This window comes from Jatropha curcas, chromosome 3 (genome assembly GCF_041381405.1).
Source record: "Jatropha curcas cultivar XTBG-Jc1 chromosome 3, XTBG_Jcur_1.0, whole genome shotgun sequence".
NCBI lineage: Eukaryota > Viridiplantae > Streptophyta > Magnoliopsida > Malpighiales > Euphorbiaceae > Jatropha > Jatropha curcas.
Window position 1 is genome coordinate 32197692 of NC_143153.1, and position 21281 is coordinate 32218972.

Below are 21281 nucleotides of genomic sequence, written 5' to 3' on the forward strand. Positions count from 1 at the left end.
TTTATCGTGTATATATATACATATATTTCTTTTTAATTTTCCTATTTTATTTTTAATAATTATATAGTTTTAATTTAAGTGCTCACTCTCTCACTAGGAGAGATCAGAATCGCATGTTACGGCGACTAAAAGCAGCACATGGTGGCTCGGTGGTCAGCCTCCTATCTCTTTTTTTTTTTTTTTTTTAAAGATTAAACAAATTATAAAGACATTATAATTAATTTTATTTATTATATAATTATTTTCAAAAAAATTTTGGCGTTTCTATCATTAGTACACAAATACAATAATATGGCTGAATTTATTTTTTAATACTTTTTTTAATCTTTTCCTTTTGGTTTGTTCAAAATATATTCATTTTCCTTTTATATATTATAGTTCATCTTTAATTTATCTATTATTTTTATTAAATTTTATCTTATTTTCAATAACCCTCAATTTTTTATTATCTCAATATAATAATTACTTATGTGTTATTTAAGATGAACATAATCGAAAGTTACATAAATAAAAATATTTAAACATATTTCTTAACACGTGTGAAAATATTAAGTGGACTATCTTTTTAGAACTGAGAGATTAATGTTTTTATATACTCATGTGAAAAAAAAACTTAAAATAATTAAATTAAATGAATGTAAGAACAAAATATTAAAATAAACCAAAACTTAATATTCTTAACCATAAATTATGCTAAAATCATAAATGCTCTACAATCCCTATGGATAAATTTGAATAGTTAAGGGCAATTAATAACTCGTGAAATTTTATAAATTTACAAATTTAAATAAATTTGAATAAATCCAGAGCAATTAATAACTCATGAAAATTTTCTAAATTTAGGAACTTCATAAATTTAGTGTCGCGACAGTTGAAAATTTGTTATCTAATATAGTCTTTCATCAGAACATGAACAAATAACAATTAATGCAAATGAAAAAATTCATGGAATTTAAAAAAAATGGAAGATAATTAAATGATTTTAACTAGAATTAGAATGATTTGGAGTAACATCATTGAATGGGAAACATTTTTTTAATAAAATCCTAAAGGTGGAAAAGACATGTGCTAATAAAATAAAAATTGCTATCCAAAGAGTGATAATGATGCTTCTCCTCCTTAGAATTTTCCTTTTAGGAAATATCATGGAACTATCCAGCGTTGATTACAAAGCAATGATTAGCATTTAAATTTGCAAGGAACCCAAATAAATGGGCTAAGCCCATTGGGCTAAACCATTTGCAATATCAATTTGGGCTATTGGTCAAATTTTGATTATTTACCTAAGAGAGAGAATGAGAACTGTCCTAAACATTGAAGTCCTAAATTTAGATACTACATTGCTAAAGATAAATGAAACTTGTAGATTATAAAATAAAATAATCTGAATGGAGGATTCATCGGACAACGAGCACTCCATCTTTGGCAAAGTCCCCTACTCTTTCATACAACATTTCACGTTCTCCTTCATCCCATGACTGCCTCTTCAGAATATGTGGTTTTACTTCTTGCGTGATGACCAACCGTCCAAGAGCAGAAGCATTTTTCAACAAGTAGGCCGCCAACTCCATCTGGTTTGGGGTGCTATAAAATCCACCAATTTCAACTTCCATCAAATGTTTGAGCGCATATTCACCAGGCTTGACCTTTCCTTCATCAACGTCCTCTGGACAATATGTCTGCAAATGTGGCAGTAATTATTAATATGTTCACACTGGGTATATACATATATGCTCTAAGTTTTGATTTATGCATTATATGATATAGTCAAGCATTCAAGTGATGCAAGCAGCCAATAGATAAACTAACCATGAAAATTTCTTTATCTCGTACTATTATTTGCATCCTTGAAGTTCAGTACAATTTAAATTACTTAAATGTTTGTGCGAGTGCAAGAATTCAAAGCCAGAGACAGAAAATGAATGAGGCACGATGATATCCAAGCTTTTCAATGTATTTTTGAAGTCTTTTCTTGTGTAGTTGTTTTGCCGGAAGTATAAGTTAACAATGATATCCAAGCTTTTCAAGGTTATGTACATTTCTCAATTGTTGAGTTTTAAGGTGGTGCTGGTTAATCCTCTATTGACGCGATAATTTGTCAATTAACTGTGTAATTAATAATTTTCTTCAAAAACATAGGAAAGACAGTCATTGATGGTGCAGAGTTTGAGTCTGCAAGAGAAAGATGAAGAAGAGTTCAAGCTGGTGGAGCATTATTACACTCCTGGTTACCAAAAAGATCACTACTATCTCACTTATGCGCTTCCTCAGGTCAGACTTCACCTATACGTTCAACTTCGACATCTCCTTTGCTGAAATATGGTTATTTCTTCCTCAGGTTAGACTTCACCTATATTTTCAACTTCAGAATCTTCTTTGTTGAAATTGACATCTTCCCCTGCTCCTCTACACAAAACAATCTCGATACTTGGCAAGAGGACAATGACAAATCTAGGTCCTACTGTTGAGCTGACCATTTCTATTGACTTCGAAAACACAATTTTCAAGGAAGGGAGCTCCCTCTATGGACAAGATGAGGTATATTTTATAATTTTTCATTCTCTAGCTTGTCTTTTAGCCAAAAAAATTTGTGACTCTTTTGGTTCCTAATGCATTAAAATGAATCAAACATGTTGGGATTAGCACAAAAACTATTGTATTAAGTATTTAGGTGGTATCACAAAAACTATTTAAGGCAGTGACCTTCTGTTCCTATTGTTGTCTTATACTGCCACAAAGGTTGATTACTATAGTATTGAGTATTAAATAAGTTTGTACTCTTGCAACATTTTGACTGATATTTTCCTTTAGTAAAATTGTAAGAATTAATTAACTCCTTCAACAAATTTCTCCTTATACATAGTACAAGGGTTTTCATTATTTTTCCATAATTCTCGATTCACATTAGTGACAAACATATTATCGCAATCAAAATTGAGTTCGACAATAGATGATGAGCAAGCATGTTCCGGTCTCTTTGATAGTATACTTAATTTAATAATGTCTCTCAATTTAAAATATGAGATAAAATAGTGTCAAGAATCCCACATTAACTAAATACTAAATCCACAAAGAGCATATAAAGGTGGCAAGTAGGGGTCTCATAAATGGTTGAGATTAAACGGGTTTATATCATAAACGAGTATTGCAATTAAAACCTTAATCTGCTTATTATATTAGACGAATCCGTGTTGAACTCGAGCTAATTGGTTACAACTTTAAGAGATTAAACGGGTTTATATCATAAACGAGTATTGCAATTAAAACCTTAATCTGCTTATTATATTAGACGAATCCGTGTTGAACTCGAGCTAATTGGTTACAACTTTAATTTATTATAAACTTGAGTTGAATCGAAATTTAATATTCTCTATCTAAAATTGCAATCTCTTAGGATTTGCAAACAAGTTTAGAAATGTATAAATTGTCGACAAATGGTAGAGATTGAGTTGAGTTGTGATATGGGTATCTAGAGATGGGGAGTGTAGAAAGAATGTGGTGGCTGGCGGCAGCGGTGGTGGAAGAAGGGGTTCGGTGGCAATTCAAACCTTATCAGGCATACATTAGGTTTTCAAACCTTATCAACATAAGTTAGGTTGAGCAAATCACATTGGGTACTAAAAAAGCTGCAATCTATGGTGCACTGAAACCCCTGGCTAGCCTACAGACTTTCATAAATCTAGCACCGGAACTAGCAATCTTGCCATCCTGAAATGGATGCCCTAAGGCATTAGCATGTACTAAACCTAAGAGAAATCTTCAATAACTATACACTACGGAACAATGCTCTTGCTATTACTACTACCACGACTACATTCTACGATGACAGAAGAGAGGGAGCAAGCTTAAGAACAATTGGTTTGTCTGATCTGGAAATGCTTGTAAGTGGCATTGTCTTGGATGGTTATCTTAATTCTTCCTCTGTCATCGACCTGTCCACATACCATATTCTTCAACTGGGTACCTGTTCCTTTGTGGATTGAATTTTCTGTATGAGTCTTTCTTCGTCGCTCATTGTGTCCAGCCAAACGCCTACGACAACTCCTTTTGGTTTCATCAAATTCTGATAGCTCGTGAAATCTGCATCACAAAATTCCCTATCAGACTGAAAAATGTAATAGGCAGTTCAGAAACTTGGAATGTGTGTGCATGTGAGTTTGTGACAATGCGAAATAAGGACGCAGAGGAAAAAAAGTATCTAATGAATTATATAAAATTAGCGCCAACCACTGTAACTAACAGCTGATTCCACCTTTAAAAAATTTCCTATAGATCATAGAGCAAATGCAATAGATTCCACAGCATAATATGCCAAATAAAACAAGATCGACGGAACGGATCAGAAATTCCAAATACAGCCACAACAAGACACTGGATTACGAAGATTCAAGATGATCTATGCATCATGATTAATGGAAAAAATATCATTTCCGAATTGAATGATTACTCAACAACCTTAAAATAGGCTGGAAAGTAAATATCAGGAACAAACAGCCTACTACAAGCAAACTGTTCTGAAATAACTTTCAAGATTTGTTCAACTGTTGTGCATCCTACCAATGCCTCATTTCATCCAACATATCACCAACCATTATTTGGAAGATGCAAAGATAGCATCTTTTAGAACTTGTAGGTTCAAAATTCCAAAGTTTTAGCATCGACCAAGCATAAAGAGAGAAATTTCATATTGCTACGTTTCATCTATTTTCTTCTTGGCGAGAACAGACTACCAGGGAAGATGAACAAATAAAAAGTAGCCCAGCTTTGAGAGTAGTTAGTTCATAAATTTACCCAAGGAAGGAAAAACATGCAGTAACAAAAATGGAAGAAGAAAACATGCAGTAACAAAAATGGAAGAAGAAGAAGAAGGAGAAAGACACTATCTTTCAGGATATGTAATACAATTAGCAACCAGCAACAAACATGACACCCCAACTTGGATTTAAGGTTGGAAATAAACCTTATGAATCTTATTTTCCTTGTTTTTTTTTTTCTTTTTCTAAACTAAAAAACAGTTTAATTAAGTCAAATTTTAACATCTTCTTACTGGTAAAGAAAGTTGAAACAAAAACTTGAAATTGTTAAATTATTTAATACCATAATATTAAGCTACATCTTAAACAACAAAGACCATAATTAAGGCATAAAGACTCAAAATTTCGCTCATATTTGCTAATAACAAAAAAGAAAATAAAAAAAGGTCATCTCTAAATCTAACCTGCTACATTGCTGGCAAAATCGTTGCCTAATCCCATCAACAACCACAATCTGAGCCTTCGAATGGTACTCACAAACCTTATGCCTCTTATGATATGGCTTTGCATAGGTTAGATCAGCCGTACACTTCTCAGCTTGACAACACCTCATCCCCCCACTCCCAGCACCACCACCGCCGAATCCCTTCTTTCCACCGCCAGCCACCGCTTTCTTTTTCTTGTTACTCTCAATACAATCATCTACACTTCCCATCTCTAGTGACCCATCATCATCTGATGATTCACCACCAAACTCAGCTAATTCTTTCTTCACCAACCTTTCAATAATCCTTTGCTTCCCTTTTCCATCCATTATTTTTACTTATGGGAAGCAAGAAAGTCACCAAATTGAGAACCAAAAGCAAAATGTATTCTGTGCAAACAGTGAGAGGGTCTAAGGAGTGTAGCCAAAGAACATGAAAAATAATAGAGAGAGATATTAGAGGTAATGAGTGAGGACCACACAAGCTCCATTCTTTTCTATTCTTTTATTGACTTATTTATTTATTTACCTGAGGTTCTGGTTTTTTTTTTGTTTCCCGTAAAGAATTTTTAAGACAAAACAAAAAGAGAAAGAAAGAAAGAAAGAAATAACGAAAGTAAGAAAAGTCTTTTCTTTCTCTTTCTTTCACTTTCCCCTCTTAGAAAAAAAGAGAGGAGGCGGTGAATGGTGAAGGTCTGGTCTTGCGCCTACTCTCGTGAGTGGTGGGCCTGGTTGCTCCAGCAATGGCCATTGAAAGGAAAGATACAGGTAAAGTGAAGTGAATTGAAATGTGTTAGGTACTTAGGTCTTTGTTCACCGTTCCTTTTCCCTATGAACGGGACAATTCTTTTTGTACAAGACTAACAATAGCGGTAACTCCTCCATCCCTAATAATAATTCATTTTCTCACAAATTAAAATGACAAACTAACTAATTACTATAAAATAAGAATTAATTTTTTTAAAATTAAATTAACAGTGAAATAAATCGTGATCTATGTTGCACGGAAACGGAAAATCAGAAGCATCGAAATGCAAAAATGTACACGGAAAATAGTATTTTTTTTAAAATATAAGAACCGAAAACATGAGAAAAACGCGTAAATATGAAAAATATAGAATTATATTTATTAATATAAAGATATAAATTATTATAAATCATTAAATATATTTAATAACAAGTTAAAGTCCAATCAATATTTAATCATATCTAAAAAAATTACAAGTTTCATAATTATAAAATTACATGTTTTATGAATTTGTATTTATTTATGCATTTATTTTAACTAGTTTTTTTTATAACGTGCGTTGCACGTTGACTATGCTTGTTATATACTCATTATTTATGCTAGTTTAATTTTTTATTTATGTAATATTAAAATATAAATTCTTATTTAGATTGAGTGGTTAAAATACATTACACTTTATAGATAAAATAATTTTTTTTATTATATATCAACGTACAGATTCATACAGTTTTTATCGTACGTCAGTTGGTTTCATTTCTTTTTTAAACAAAATCAAAATTGAATTATAAAAATCATCATATAGCTTCTATTATAAGTTTTATAATTAATTTATATATTTTGTTAATAACTTTCACTATAATCTCCTGTAATAAATAAATACACTTTAACAATAAATCAAATTAAATATTTATAAACAATAAAAATTTTTCATTTTATTTTTATTTTTTAGTCAATTAAAATCATGAAAGCATTTAAAAAAATTATTAATGTTATATTCTTTAATAGAAATAGGATTTGAATTATATAAGATATCAATATAACTAATAAAATTTGAGATGTTTAAAAATAATAATATTTTATCTTAATTTTTGGCCAACCAAATTAGAAAGCAATTTGTAATTAAAAAAAATTTAATCATACCCTTTATAAATCAAAATTTGAATCATCTAGATATATTTATTTAAAATAAATTCAAAAAAATGTAAAAGTTTTCGAATGCCTCTTATTTACATATATTATTTGAAATAATAATGTTGAAGCTAAATTATAAATTATAAATAATAATAAATTATTAAAAATAATAAATTATTATTAATAATTTACATAATAATATAATATAATATAATATAATTATACATAATAAGATAAAAATAGTAAAAATTTAAAAATTTAAAATGCTTAATTATATATATATATATATATATATATATATATATATATATATTAAAAAAAGTAAAAAAAATATACAATCAAATTATAGAAATATTATATATATTTTTAGGTTAAAACTTTTTAATTGTTTAAGACTAAGGTTATTTTAAAATATCTTAAATTTCTCAAAAATAATATCGGCAATCATATTATTGTCATTCATTCTCACTTTTATATATATAGTATAAATTAGAAAAATGAGTTTTTGAAAATTTTCAATTTATGGAAACATATTTAGAAAGAAAAAACGTGTTTCTAAATTACTTAATTTATGGAAAAGGTCTTGAAACATTTCCGAAAAATTTCTAAGCATTTCTGTGCGGGAAACGTCTGACACATGAAAACGGCAGCGAAAGAAAGTTCCATGCAACATAGATCCTGATCGTATGAAAATCTTTCTTCGTCCGCATGAAACGACAAGAGATGTATGCCAAGCGAGCAGTCGTTTTATTTGGGAATCGGTATTAGCGGGGCACTTTTGCAGAAGTTTCGAACTTTTGAAACTGAATCATTTCCCGCTTCATTTTCTCATTTTCTCTCTCTTTTAGTGCTACTCACAAAGTCATAATTCCAAATTCGCGACCCGCAAAGGCTATATGACCGTCATGTTAACAGAATCCGGCGACTTCTCCTCTGCTCATGATCCTCTCTTCCCGTGGCTAGTGTAATTGCTGATATCTGTCTGTCTGTCTTGTTTATTTATTTCATTTTGGCAGTGGTTTCAGATTGATGTGATTACAGGTCAATCAAGAATGCACTTGATAACAAAGCTTTCGGTGATTTAGACAAGCGTGTAATTGATTGTGTTAAGACTTTCAAGCACAATACCCACTACCAGAACGATCCCAGATTTCTCAAGATTTGGCTCCTCTATGTAAATTTTACTCTTAACTCTGAGCTACTTTGCTCGCTCTGGTTTTCTTTTTCATTTCTTTTTTTCGCTATAATCTTTCCTTTACTCTTAAATTTGTAGCTTTGATGGGATTTTGTTTATTTATTCATTTGTTTTGTGTTGGGTTTTTAGTTATTTGATTGGTTAATTAGGTTTCTCTGCTTGATTGTAGACTCTGTAATATTAATTTTCTTAATATTTAATACTTTCAATTGGTTGTGTAGATTTTCCAATAGTAGTGGGTTAGTTTAGGTTTTCTTTTACTTTTCTGTGAAGTTGGATTATTTGAAGGGTTAATTCATTTTTGTTGGGTTCTGTAGTTGGAAGGTATTGATGACTCAGAAATTGTTTTCAAAGAAATGGAGGAGAACATGATATGTATTGATCAATCTTTGCTTTATGAACAGTGTGCCATTCTCCTTGAAGTCAAAGAGAATTGGCAGCGAGCACACATGGTTTACCAGATTGGCATTTTAAGGTGTCTCCCTCTAGTTTGCCTTTGTCTTTTTCAATGGATTTTTGCTTGCTTCTCTCTGTTTAAAATATAATTAAATTTCGTGGTTATTATATTGGCATAACAGGAAAGCCAAACCCCTTGAAAGATTGATGGGAGCACATGCTTTATTTCTTGACAGAATGTCCCACAGGGTAAATGGTTGGTCACTTAAAAAGGTGTGCATACCAGTGACAGAAACAATCTGCAAAGTTTGATTTTTTTTTTTTTCTCTGGGTTTTCTATATTGTATGTTTAATATATTTATGTTAGAGTATATGGGTAATCTCACATCGGATAAATACAAATAACTAAAAGGGCATATAATGTGAAGTGTGAACCAACCAAAATGGCCATTTTGTGTTAAAGGTAAGTCCAACTCATTATAAGCTTAATATGAAACATATAATTGAATTTGATTTGATTAATTTGCTCCTAGGGCCCAAATTCTCAACAATTTAACTATCTGAATGCTATTGATTTTGCAAAAAGCTACCATGTTCAAGTCATCATATTTTGTGCAGAGTTTGTTTTGCATAAGCATGTGCATGCACACACATAGATCATACTTGTTTGTGCAAACCTTAAGTTAGTGAAGAGGCACTTCCCCCCTTTTCCTTTCTTTCTTTTCCTTGCTATTATTTTTGGTATCACACATCTATAAATGCTTCTATTTCCTCATAATCCTTTCCTAATCACCACATAGTTAAACATTCGCTATTAGTTATGGGAATTTCTTCTTTTAATGAACGTCTTAATGTTGAAAGTATGTTTTCCAAATAACCTAATATGATAGCAAGCTTTGTGCATAGAAATTATAACATCAATATATATCAACAAACTCTGATTTCACTTCATATTCGTTTCTCTATTCTTTCAAGACATATGTTCAGGTTGAAGCACTGGTTTGTTCAAATGAGTAGTTGTATCCCTATTTTTGCAGATAGATGGTGTTGAATCCATTGCACATGGGAGAAAATACATTAATCCATGGTCCACCTCCACCAAGGAAGAGATATGGAAGAAGATAAACGCTCAAATCATGAGATATGATGTAAAAAAATTTAGCTACCATTACTTTCATGACTATTCATCAATCCACCTGATCAGTAGTTAACGTGACCTGAGTTTGCTTTGCTCTTGTTTCAGGGATACCATGCAAGTAATAAAGCATACTCTGGGAAAGTGGACTTGTCTTCTCTAGGAAAAGCATCAAGAAATAAGATTGTTAAGATAGGTGATTCTCATCTTTATATCTGCATAGATATCCTAAGCTGCTCTTAGTATTTAATCTTAATTGAAATATTCATCTTTGGAAACAAATTAAATTCTTGATTATTGTTTTTCTTTAATTAGACGTGAGTAAAGGTTAACTTCTAAAATATGTTGAAGAATCAATGTGGAGAAAATGCGTGAATGATATTTGATTTGATTTTGAAGCCAAATAAACCAATAACAGGACAAAGTCCCCAAATAGTTAAAATTTGGTAAAAATTTGTCTTCTATTGTTCTTTTTCGAACGTTGTTTTTATATTAGCTACGAGTTTTAAAGAACCCTCTTCTTTTTATGAAGCGTCATTTCAATTATGTTTAAGAGACACTTGAGATATTTAAATTTTTTCATTATTTTTTATTACCTGTATTGTGATATTTAAAGGTGGAAAGCAGTACCAAATCAAGGGTTGTGCTGGTCAGGGTGGTTTTGCTAATGTATTTAAAGCATATGTCAATAGTAATCCTGATGACGTTGTTGCATTAAAGGTAGTTATTCTCCTCTCCTTGATAAGGATTTCTATATTTGAATTTTGGTTTGTATAATAATACCCTATGTCTTGCAGATACAAAAGCCGCCTTTTCCCTGGGAATTTTACATTTATCGTCAACTTGATGAACGGATCTCAAACAAGCAAGTATGTAATCTTGAGTTTTTCATTACATTTCAGCATCTGTTGGTTTAAAGAAGTTTACTGTTATTGACATTGGACTCTATCAGAGGTCAAGCTTTGGTTTTGCTCATGGAATGCATGTATATTCCGACTACAGCATACTTGTCTGTGACTATCTATCCCATGGAACTCTCCATGTAAGTTTGCTTCGATATATATCTTCCTTTTCTTATCAGGCACATCATATTGAATACAAGTGCTTGCATGTAATCATGTGTAGGATGTCATAAATTCCTATGTTGTCATTGGGAAGTCCATGGAGGAGGTTTTATGCATTTATTACACTGTAGAGATGCTCTACATGCTGGAAACTTTACATGATGTTGGCATAATTCATGGTGATTTCAAGCCCGATAATCTTCTTGTTCGCTATTCCAGGTAAATTTGTTTCCATCATGGTTTTTGACAATTCACAATGTATTTGATTCTAGACATTATTGTAACTCAGGAATACTGGATTGTTGCATCTAAATCTATTGCGTCGTAGGATATAGAGGTGATTTGGCTGTTTATGAAACTGTTGGATTAGTAGAAATATACCTTAGAAATTATGTTATGCAAAAATTTAATGGGAACAGATGACTTATGAAGTTCCCAAAGACCCTTGCCATTTTAAAGTGATACAATGCATCAACCACTTTTACAAATGGTGTGGAAGTGTATGGCACTTTGTGAAATTATGACATTAATAACCTGGATTTTGGCAGGAATGACCTTACTGAAGATGGGTTTTTGGATCGAAGTGGCCCTTGGGTTGATCAGGTACATTTTGGTTCTTAGAGATTAATTTTGGTCAAATTGTTCAAAAATGTACTTAGAATTTTCTTGCGTAGGGCCTCTGCCTTGTTGATTGGGGGAAGGGAATAGATATGCATCTCTTTCCTCAAGATGTAGAATTCGAGGGAGATTGCCGGACTTCTGGCTTTCGCTGTATTGAAATGCAAGAACATAAGCAGTGGAGGTTTCAGGCCAGTATCCAGTTAATGAAGCATTTACAGAGAAGGTGCTAGTTTTACTAGACTGACCATTCATAAAATTTCTTTGTTTTTCAACGTCAGGTGGACACATACGGCCTCTGTGTCATCGTCCATTTGATGCTGCATAATTCTTATTTGGAGATTGAAAAGAAAGCAACATCAGATGGCAGCTGCGTTTATCTACCAAAAACACCTCTTAAACGGTATATTTCTTAGTTAAGCTAGATTCTTTGTAGTTTATCCATCAGAACGTGCCAATCTTTGCTTCCCTATATTTGAATGAATAAATTCAAGAAACTAAGTGCCATTAAATCAGAAATTTTCTTTTCTTTTCCTTTCCAGATTATTCGTCTTAATAATCCTTTTTCTTCTCCTTTTCTGATTTCCAAGTTGCTTGTAAAATCGTCTTCAGATATTGGAATGTCGATCTATGGAAAGAACTCTTCACAAAGCTGCTCAACAGCAGCACAAACAATGATGATAAGTTATTGCACAACTTGAGGAAACAATTCCAGAATTACTTGTTCTCTAATCGTCAACTGTTCAAGAAACTAAAAGACTTGCTGGCAAAGCAAAGACTTTCCTTGTGTTCTGCTTAGCATATGTTTCTTGCAGAATTTTATGACCAACTTTTAGTTGTTAAATGAGCATAGATTTCAGGCCACAGATATTAGAAGGTAAAAGTTCTCATTTTGAAATACATATACATACTTGAACCTTGTTTTCAACTTTTGGTTGATTGTTCTATCATTTTAGCGAAGAAGATCTTGACACTAGAGCCATTGCAAACGTCAAGAATGCTATCTTCAAAAAGAAATGGTGTCTGCTTGCTTATTAGTTAAAGGGATGATATATGCAGACATGTAAAGAAGTGTTGTAAACTTGTAATTGTCCAAATATTTCTTGTATTTGTAAATGTCTCTCCTCAAGCAAACAAACATTGTCTATGAAGCTACATCAAATTTTTTTCTTTTTTTGAATTAGGTTTTGTTTTCCTCTTCTTCAGAATGTTTACAGTAGTAGCAGATTTCAAGAGTAAGAGAGTTTTTCTTCTTTCCATTGTCCGAATATGAGATTTCTTGTCATTGTAACTTTGTTGCAAGACTATTATTATTATTTTTTTTTTTGTAATATTTATTGAGAGGCTCAATGGGTTGAAATAATATTGCGAACTATACAACAAGTAGCTATTATCTAAATTCATCAAATTGGTAAAAACATTTATTATCGATCGAATTCGAATTTCAGACTTCTTATCAGATTACATGTAACTGGCAAAGACTATAATTTATATTTGCTTGTTTTATGGTTTGATATGATGGTACAATAATTTACTAGTTTAAAAATATTGACTAGAAAATAAATTTAAAATAACCATTACATTTTAGCATGTGACAAGTAAAATTTTATCTGTAAAATTAGAATTTTGAAATTTAATGTTGTCACTACTAGTAGGACTTTAAACCTACTAGGATTCTCATAAACCTAATTGCTAAATCTAATAATTGTGCAACTCTGTTAGCCTAATATATTTTGCATTTTTCTCCCTTTACTTCTCTCAAGTTTCCATCCTAATACGAGGTAGTCCTCTTGTCAATCATGGATTTGTCGAAAATTGTTTTAGCTTCATCTGAAAATAAGGTATCTAATGTAATTGAATTCATGTTATCTTTTCCTGACACACGTTCAGTTTGTATATTCTTTGATGATTACAACTCTGCTGCAGGAAGAAATCAGAGATCGCATCAGCAAATTGTCAGATGAGATTCTTGAAATAGTGCAAAAACATTTGAAAACAAAAGATGCCGTTGCAACAAGTTTATTATCTCACAGATGGAAACCAGTATGCCTCTCTGCTTCCATTCTCACTTTGGATATATCTAACATGTTCGAGTTCTGTAAAACTATTCAACTCCCTTGTAATAGCTACAAGTAGAGATTTGTTAGAGCAGTTAATCAGTTCTTACAATCTTATATGGGCATCCAAGTACGCATGTTCGCTGTTCGTTGCTGTCTTAGGTGTAATTACACGGATGATATTGATCAGTGGATGGAATTTGCCTTTGTGAAGGGCGTTAATTGTTTAGCTCGTCTTCAATTGTAACAAAAGCTGTTGTAACCAAATTCCTATAATCAGCTATCGTGATCAACAAATTGAAGGCAAGTATGTCTTGCGAACTAAGATTTTCCAAGGTAAAACAATCAATTTAGAGCAGCTGAAGTTGAATGGTTGCATTTTGGGACCAAATTTCACTCACCATTTCAGCTGCTTAAAGGAATTGTCCTTGTCCTATTCGCCTTTATCTTCATATGACCTGCATATTTTGTTTTCCTGTCTGGTGAAACTCCAAGTTTTGAAATTTACATATTGTGTCTTGGCTCATTACCTCTACTGAGGCATTTCACAGTTCTTCTCTCTACTGGACTAGAGGAAATTAAGCTATCAAACGTGAAGCTCCAATGCTTTGAATGTCTTCGTCTTGACCTGATGGTTGTTAAATGTATTTAAGTGGAGCTCCTTGAACTGGTTCCTTGAATGTCTTCGTCTTGATCTTTTGCCTTTTAATTTTGGCTTCTTGACAGCAATTGAATGGGTTTTGGTCTGCAGGTCGAGTGGACACTTTTGCATAGCCACTTTCAGCCAGGTTAGGAAGCTGACACTAGATTTTGCAGGGCTCGTAAATTTTCTCGAAGATTATTTCTATCCTTAAGAGCATTTCCCAGTCTTCGTGTTTTTCATCTATGGATATGTTGTTTTATTTCTCTTTTTCTCTCAATCAACTTTGCAGAGATTATCAGTAGTTACTTATATAATTCATATATTGTAATACATGATAACTTAGCCTGCGATTTGTGATTGCAGACATCATGTGAATATGACATTAAAAGTCGAATATTGTTCTTTTTTATCTTTTAACAATATTAAAATAAATAATTTATATTTCATATGTTCTCTAAAGTTATTTGTATTATTTTTTATTAAAAGAAAATGTAATAATAAAATAATTAATTAAATATAAGGTGCATTTGGGCCGACAAAAACTGAAGTCAGGCCCAAAGTCAAAGGATCTGTCACTCGGTCAGTGTTGCCCAACGAGTCATTGAGCTAAATCCGAGTTTCCCTTGCTCCGTAGCAGTGAAGCGTTACAGTCTTACAGATGGAGATTAAGAAAGGATAAATTAGTCATTTGAGGATAAGAAACCCTAGACGATCACAGTCATATAAGTACAGATTGTCTCCGTCATTTTATACTTACAAGCAGGAGGTCGCGAGTCTAACTGGCGTTCTCTTAATTTTCGGCGACCTCTCAGGTAACTGATCTCTTTCTCTCTATATATAGGGATCCATTGTCCTTTTACCTCGTTGGCTTATCGGTATAGATGATTATCATTTCCCATCTGTGTTTGGCTGCCGAGAAAAAAATGAGCACAAATTTTCAAAATTCTTATGATTAATCTTGCTTTGACTTCTGAAATTTGAAGTATAATTTGTAATCTAAATAGGAGGCTGTTAGTGTGGATCTTTGCATAATGGAAATAAATGATTCGCTTGCTATTTGGCCTTTAAGATGGTGTCGCCTGTTCTTTTATATATTTATACATAATTTATTTAAATTAAAAAAAGTCGATTTCTGTTGCCCGAAAATCAGGGAGAACTGATGAAAAAATATGTTGACCTAATAAATGTCTGGACTTGAATGTTGGGGTCCAATTCTGTTCTGAGTAATTTGTTTCTTTGCTGGATAATTTGGGTCCAAGAGAAGGAATTGTAATTTTGATGCTTGCATTGTTATGACTTAAATTTCTGAAATGGTTTTTACCCAATTGAATTGCCATGGTGTATTTTCAATTGAATTTTGTTGCACCAGGAAAAGTGTGTTTATGTTCTTATTGCAGTCAAAAGACTCGTCGACAAGTTTCCTTGGACTCGTCAAGAAATGGTATCATACTATCATGTGATGGTGAATTTCATTGTATTATAACTAAATCACTGAGTGAGTTTTCTTGCTCTGTTTTGTTCCCGGTGGTCGTCCCAGCTATCAAATGTTTCTTTGTAAGATTTAAATGAAGGTGCTTTTGTACTCGGAGAACTAGATACAAGTATATGTAATTGCTTGGTGAAACACATATGAAGGTTGTTAACTATTTAATCATCACAGCTTTATATGGTCTAAATAATATGGAAATGTAGATTATTTGGATGTGCATTTCTTGTGTTGAAAACCTCGGAGTGTCGATTCTCATTTTGTATTTTCATTCTTAGTGGATTTTCTGCTTGGGAATGACAACTTAGTCAGGTTCGTTATCATGATGGACAAGTTTTTCTGTGGTAGACTGATCATGCTATTTAGTGGATTAATGACTCTTTTCGTTTTGCATGTTTCTTTATATGTATTGATGAATCTTTTCATTTGTCATAAATTTAAAGCAGTTTCTTTGAATTCAATTTATGTAATTTTTCCTATATGACTTGCACTTTTCCTTTTAGGTCACCATCTTGAATTGCAAACATGGCAGATGGATCATGGCATCCATCAGTGTTTCAGAAGATAAGTGAGCAGTCCTCCCTCATTTCTAAACTATCACCTAACTTGCAGACCCAGAATTACAGCGTGACTGGAGCCTATGGGAATGGTGTCCATAACCATTTGCATCCCGCACTTCAGGGCACTGGTATGGCACTTATGTCACCACTCTCGCCTGTATTTGTACAGGCACCATCTGAGAAAGGTGCTGGTGCCTTTATGGTTGATTTCCTTATGGGAGGAGTCTCAGCAGCAGTCTCCAAGACTGCCGCTGCCCCAATTGAGCGAGTTAAACTCTTGATTCAAAATCAGGATGAGATGATCAAGGCTGGTCGGTTATCTGAACCATACAAGGGAATCTCTGACTGCTTTGCCAGAACAATAAAAGATGAGGGTGTACTTGCTCTATGGAGAGGCAACACTGCTAATGTTATCAGATATTTCCCCACCCAGGTCATTTCCTTTTATTGATTTAACTTTTATGCTTTCAACATTTCTTGTTTTTCTGCCTTAATTGTTTCGTCTTTTCTGGTCCAAATAAAATGGTCATGACCTCTAGTGTTCATTGAAGTCCTTTTTGCTTCTTAGCTGTTACCATTCTTTCCCTTTGCTCAGAAAGAAAGTGAGGGGAAATTCTATTTGATTCCCTCTCTCTCTCTCTCTCTCTCTTTTTTTTTTTTTTTATTTAACTTCTCTTGCTGCCTGGCTGCTTATTCCTTTGCTATGTGCTTACTTGCTTGTCTGTGTGTCAGGCTCTGAACTTTGCTTTTAAAGATTACTTCAAGAGGTTGTTCAATTTTAAGAAGGACAAAGATGGCTACTGGAAGTGGTTTGCTGGGAATTTGGCATCTGGTGGAGCAGCTGGTGCTTCATCTCTTCTATTTGTTTACTCCTTGGATTATGCTCGGACCCGTTTGGCCAATGATGCAAAGGCAGCTAAAAAGGGCGGTGAGAGGCAGTTTAATGGTTTGGTTGATGTTTACAGGAAAACCATAAAATCTGATGGTATTGCTGGACTTTATCGCGGTTTTAATATATCTTGTGTTGGAATTATTGTGTACCGTGGTCTCTACTTTGGAATGTATGATTCTCTTAAACCTGTTGTTCTGGTTGGTAATTTACAGGTATGATTTATGCTGATGCCACCTGTTCCTACCTTCCCTCCTTTCTTTTCTCCCAAAGCTTCTGTTGCATATAATGTTGTTTGGAAATATTAAGAATCTGTTGTGTTGAAACACTGTGTCTTTTACAGGATAGTTTCTTTGCTAGTTTCTTACTGGGATGGGGAATCACTATTGGTGCTGGATTGGCCTCTTACCCCATTGATACAGTCCGTAGAAGGATGATGATGACCTCAGGAGAAGCTGTGAAGTACAAGAGCTCTTTGGATGCATTTTCTCAGATCATCAAGAATGAAGGGACTAAATCCCTCTTCAAGGGAGCTGGTGCAAACATCCTTCGTGCTGTAGCAGGTGCTGGTGTGCTTGCCGGTTATGACAAACTTCAGCTTATTGTCTTTGGCAAGAAATATGGATCTGGCGGAGGTGGCTAATGTGTTTGGAATTGGATCTTCAGTTTACTATCTTTGGAATGACAGATGATGATGAAAGTGATGCTTGTCTAGGTTATATTCTCATGTTTGAATAATTTTTGTAGAAACTATAGTGGTCCAAATTGATATAAAATCATATAGTTGCCTGAACAATTTCAATTTTGAGTGCTAGCAAAGCTTTTGGCTTGGAAGGTGTTTCTTGTTGTATCAGCAACTTTTGTATGAGAATAATTAGACAGCTTTTGCCTGAATTATATCATCTTTCATACTGGTTTACGTGAATTAAGAACTATTCTTGAGGAAGTTAAAGAGGTTTCTGCCTAAAATTGAGGCTTTAAGCCTTTGCGAAATTAGTACCTATATCTGCAGTTCCCATTTTAGTATGGTGTCAGGAGTCCTTTATTTGTCTCTGTTAATATTATATTTTAAATATAGTTCTGCGTTTCTTCGTTTCGATTTCCAGTGACATTGTATTCAACATAGGTTATAAATTAAAATTTTTAAGCCACTTCACTTTAAGTGAATTTTAGTTTAATTGTGTTTTTTTTTATCCATTGGGAGGTTTATTGAGCCAAGTAACACTTCAGACTGAACAATAGGAGCAGCGTTTTCATTTTAAGCCATTTTTCTAATGACGTTGTCTGTTAGCTCCTTTTTAAGTCTCGAACTTGAGACCTTCATGATTTATTTACTTATTTTAAATTAATCTCAATTTAATTAAGACTGATAGTAAACAAATTAAGTTGAATTTAATTTGAATAACTCTTATATTTGGCCCTCCAAATATTATTAAAATGCAAATGTGTACATTTGCCCTCTAAATCTAAAATGTAAGTGCATGGGTGTTAGTGTCTTAGCCATAAAATCCTGAAATGAGGTTTTAGAAGAAGGAATGTTAAACAATGGGATTCTTCTATGAAATGAACAAATGGATGTCGTCATAAATTGATCATCCACGTGTTCCTGTATCTAGACCAAGTTTGAAGAAAATCTCAAAGTCTAGATCTTTAGTTTGTTCATCGCATGCTTATCGCTTCAATTTCAAGAAATAATTTTGCCATTTTTTTTCTTCAGGGGATGAAGAAGCTGTCCTTCTCCTTCTCCACTTCAAACAAACTGTGAAAACTACCCACACAATTTTGGAAGGAGCTAAGTCCTTATCATGCGCATCGTCTTCCCTTAATCCGATTTTCCTAAACCCATTTCCTGCAACTAATCCTCGCAATAATTTTCCTTAATTTAATTTATTTTACAATTTAAATTCACTCTATATCTTATGTAAAAATATATATATATATACTTTATCGTTACTTGAAAGAATACTAAGTTAAACGAGTATTAAATCATTTTTCAGTTACGAGATTAATTTCGTTTTTAAGAGTTTTATGATTCTCTCTCCATAAGTGCTTTTCCATTCGTTTTTAAGAGGATTAAGGCTCTCTCTCTCCATAAGTGTTTTTCCATGAATCGAATCCTTGACGTTGCAGTTAATTAATAGAGTTAGTAGCTAATACAAGAGATAAATACAAGAATAATCCTACACTAATCCTTTGGTCGGAAAAGTTGATGTTGCACAGAAAATGCACCCATCAACACCAATTCTTTGTCTAATATTCAAAATTTGGTAAGGACAGCAGAAACATCTACAGGGAGCTTTCAAAAGACAGCAGAAACTGCAAGGAAGATACAAAATTTGTCTGCGAATATGTGTTTAAGGTTATATGTAACGGTTAACTGTCACTATAATGGGTCGTTGAGAATTTTCTTTGTAATTTGTCATCTAGAAAAGAAAACCAATGTTTTCCATTGGACATGAGAAACATGATTATAAGTATGACTTGAAAATATTCAAAATTTGGTAAGGAAAGAGCTACTAGCTAGCTCCTTACATAAGCAGGCAAAGCTCATTAACTTAACTACCTTAAAAAACTTAAACTCAAACACTAAGCTATGGCTTCATTTTGGCTTAATCCTATTCGTTCCCTTGCCTTATTAGTACTCTTATTATTACACTCATCTCTCCTTTTTAATAATGTAGCTTCAAAACATACCCTCTCTTCTGCACATCATCATCACCACCGATCTCACCCTCATTCTTCTGCTTCAAACCCAAGACTCAAACGAGCTTATATCGCGCTTCAGGCATGGAAAAAAGTAATCTTTTCTGATCCTCACAATTTCACATCCAACTGGGTTGGTCCGAATGTATGCAAATATAATGGTGTTTATTGTGCAGCTGCAGTTGATGACCCTACAATTAAAGTTGTTGCTGGTATAGACCTAAATTTTGTTGATATAGCAGGTTTTCTTCCCGTCGAGATAGGCCTTTTATGTGATCTTGCACTCATCCATTTAAATAGCAATAGATTTTGTGGTCTTATCCCAGAAAGTATAGCTAACCTTACACTTCTCTATGAGCTTGATCTAAGTAATAACAGATTTGTGGGTCTTTTTCCTTCTGCTGTGCTTTCACTTCCTATGCTGACCTACTTAGACCTTCGTTACAACGAGTTTGAAGGGCCATTGCCTCCTGAACTTTTCCAGAAAAAACTGGATGCAATATTCATTAATAACAATAGATTTGCTAATGTGATTCCATCTTTTCCAACTGGAAGTACAGCTTCTGTTATTGTAATAGCTAACAATAAGTTTGGAGGCTGTCTGCCACCGAGCATAGCGAATTTTGCAGAAACTTTAGAAGAGTTGCTGTTAATTAATACTAGCTTGACAGGGTGTTTGCCACCAGAAGTAGGTTACCTCTACAATTTGAGACTGTTGGATGTCAGCCATAACAATATAGTTGGTTCTATACCTTATAGCCTCGCAGGGTTATCTCATTTGGAGATATTAAATTTAGCTCATAATATGATGGATGGAATTATCCCTTCTGGAGTTTGTATACTACCAAATTTGTCCAATTTTACTTTCTCTTACAATTTCTTCTGTGAAGAAGAAGGCATATGCATGAATCTGACAGCTAAAGGCATTGCTTTTGATGATCGTCGCAACTGTTTACCAGACAAGCCACTGCAAAGAAGCAAGGAAGAATGTAACCCAGTAATCGAGCATCCTGTAAACTGCTACGAGCAGCGGTGTTCTGCTGGTGGCAGAAATTTTGGTGGCGGTGTAGCTCCCGTTGGTCCAGCGATAGCACCTGCCGCCACTCCTTTGTTGTCACCTGGTATTGCTCCTAGTTCTACGTAATTAATCTTGTAATACAGTTTCCATAAGATCAAAATAAGTTTCAATATTCAGTCTGCAGGCGACCTTGTAAATAAGTTTTTATATGAATTTAGAACATGAATGTATATACTGCTTGAAAAAACTGGGGTGCTTTACCACCTAGAAACTTTGTAACCATTTCCTTTTCTTCAAGATAGGCTTGTAAATGAAAAGCATATTATCTTTATTTGCTATACAAAATTACACTCATTGCAACAGACACCTAAATTGAGTCATAAATTGCCTTTTAGGCTAT

At 33.2% G+C, this 21281-nt stretch overlaps 4 protein-coding genes across 10 annotated transcripts; 3 read left to right on the top strand and 1 right to left on the bottom strand.

Moving 5' to 3' along the window:
• Positions 1-3530: 3530 nt before the first annotated feature.
• On the bottom strand, positions 3531-5792 carry LOC105646912 (squamosa promoter-binding-like protein 4). Of its 2 annotated transcripts, none has more exons than XM_089719348.1 (2): positions 5219-5792; positions 3531-4097 (listed from the first exon to the last, which is right to left on the bottom strand). In XM_089719348.1, exons 1-2 carry the CDS (start codon positions 5566-5568, stop codon positions 3953-3955), a joined length of 495 nt encoding a protein of 164 aa, XP_089575474.1. In that variant the 5' UTR covers positions 5569-5792; the 3' UTR covers positions 3531-3952. The 2 variants fall into 2 exon arrangements, with proteins under 2 accessions (XP_089575474.1, XP_020540121.1); XM_020684462.2 differs by having other exon boundaries at positions 3531-4080; positions 5219-5743.
• Positions 5793-7910: 2118 nt separating this feature from the next.
• LOC105646913 (protein kinase and Mad3-BUB1-I domain-containing protein) lies at positions 7911-12816 on the top strand. 3 transcript variants are annotated; one of them, XR_001047508.4, is made up of 15 exons: positions 7913-8081; positions 8159-8291; positions 8630-8787; positions 8891-8981; positions 9746-9856; positions 9952-10039; positions 10460-10563; positions 10641-10712; positions 10796-10885; positions 10969-11126; positions 11456-11510; positions 11582-11716; positions 11807-11928; positions 12138-12402; positions 12482-12816. XR_001047508.4 is itself a non-coding variant. In XM_089719347.1 (14 exons), the coding sequence occupies exons 1-14, from the start codon at positions 8014-8016 to the stop codon at positions 12123-12125; spliced, it is 1395 nt and encodes a 464-aa protein (XP_089575473.1). In that variant the 5' UTR covers positions 7911-8013; the 3' UTR covers positions 12126-12253. The 3 variants fall into 3 exon arrangements, 2 of the variants coding, with proteins under 2 accessions (XP_089575473.1, XP_012088248.1); XM_089719347.1 differs by lacking the exon at positions 12482-12816 and having other exon boundaries at positions 7911-8081; positions 12116-12253; XM_012232858.4 differs by having other exon boundaries at positions 12138-12816.
• Positions 12817-14879: 2063 nt separating this feature from the next.
• On the top strand, positions 14880-18054 carry AAC3 (ADP/ATP carrier 3). Of its 4 annotated transcripts, XM_089719185.1 has the most exons (5): positions 15623-15666; positions 15763-15860; positions 16215-16704; positions 17004-17375; positions 17504-18054. In XM_089719185.1, the coding sequence occupies exons 3-5, from the start codon at positions 16237-16239 to the stop codon at positions 17801-17803; spliced, it is 1140 nt and encodes a 379-aa protein (XP_089575311.1). In that variant the 5' UTR covers positions 15623-15666; positions 15763-15860; positions 16215-16236; the 3' UTR covers positions 17804-18054. The 4 variants fall into 4 exon arrangements, with proteins under 4 accessions (XP_012088250.1, XP_089575311.1, XP_020540101.1 ...); XM_012232860.4 differs by lacking the exons at positions 15623-15666; positions 15763-15860 and adding an exon at positions 14880-15037; XM_020684442.3 differs by lacking the exon at positions 15763-15860 and having other exon boundaries at positions 15642-15666.
• A 1622-nt stretch (positions 18055-19676) lies between these two features.
• Positions 19677-21212, top strand: LOC105646915 (Leucine-rich repeat (LRR) family protein). Its single transcript, XM_012232863.4, has one exon. It carries the CDS (start codon positions 19754-19756, stop codon positions 21005-21007), a length of 1254 nt encoding a protein of 417 aa, XP_012088253.1. The 5' UTR covers positions 19677-19753; the 3' UTR covers positions 21008-21212.
• Positions 21213-21281: the final 69 nt, after the last annotated feature.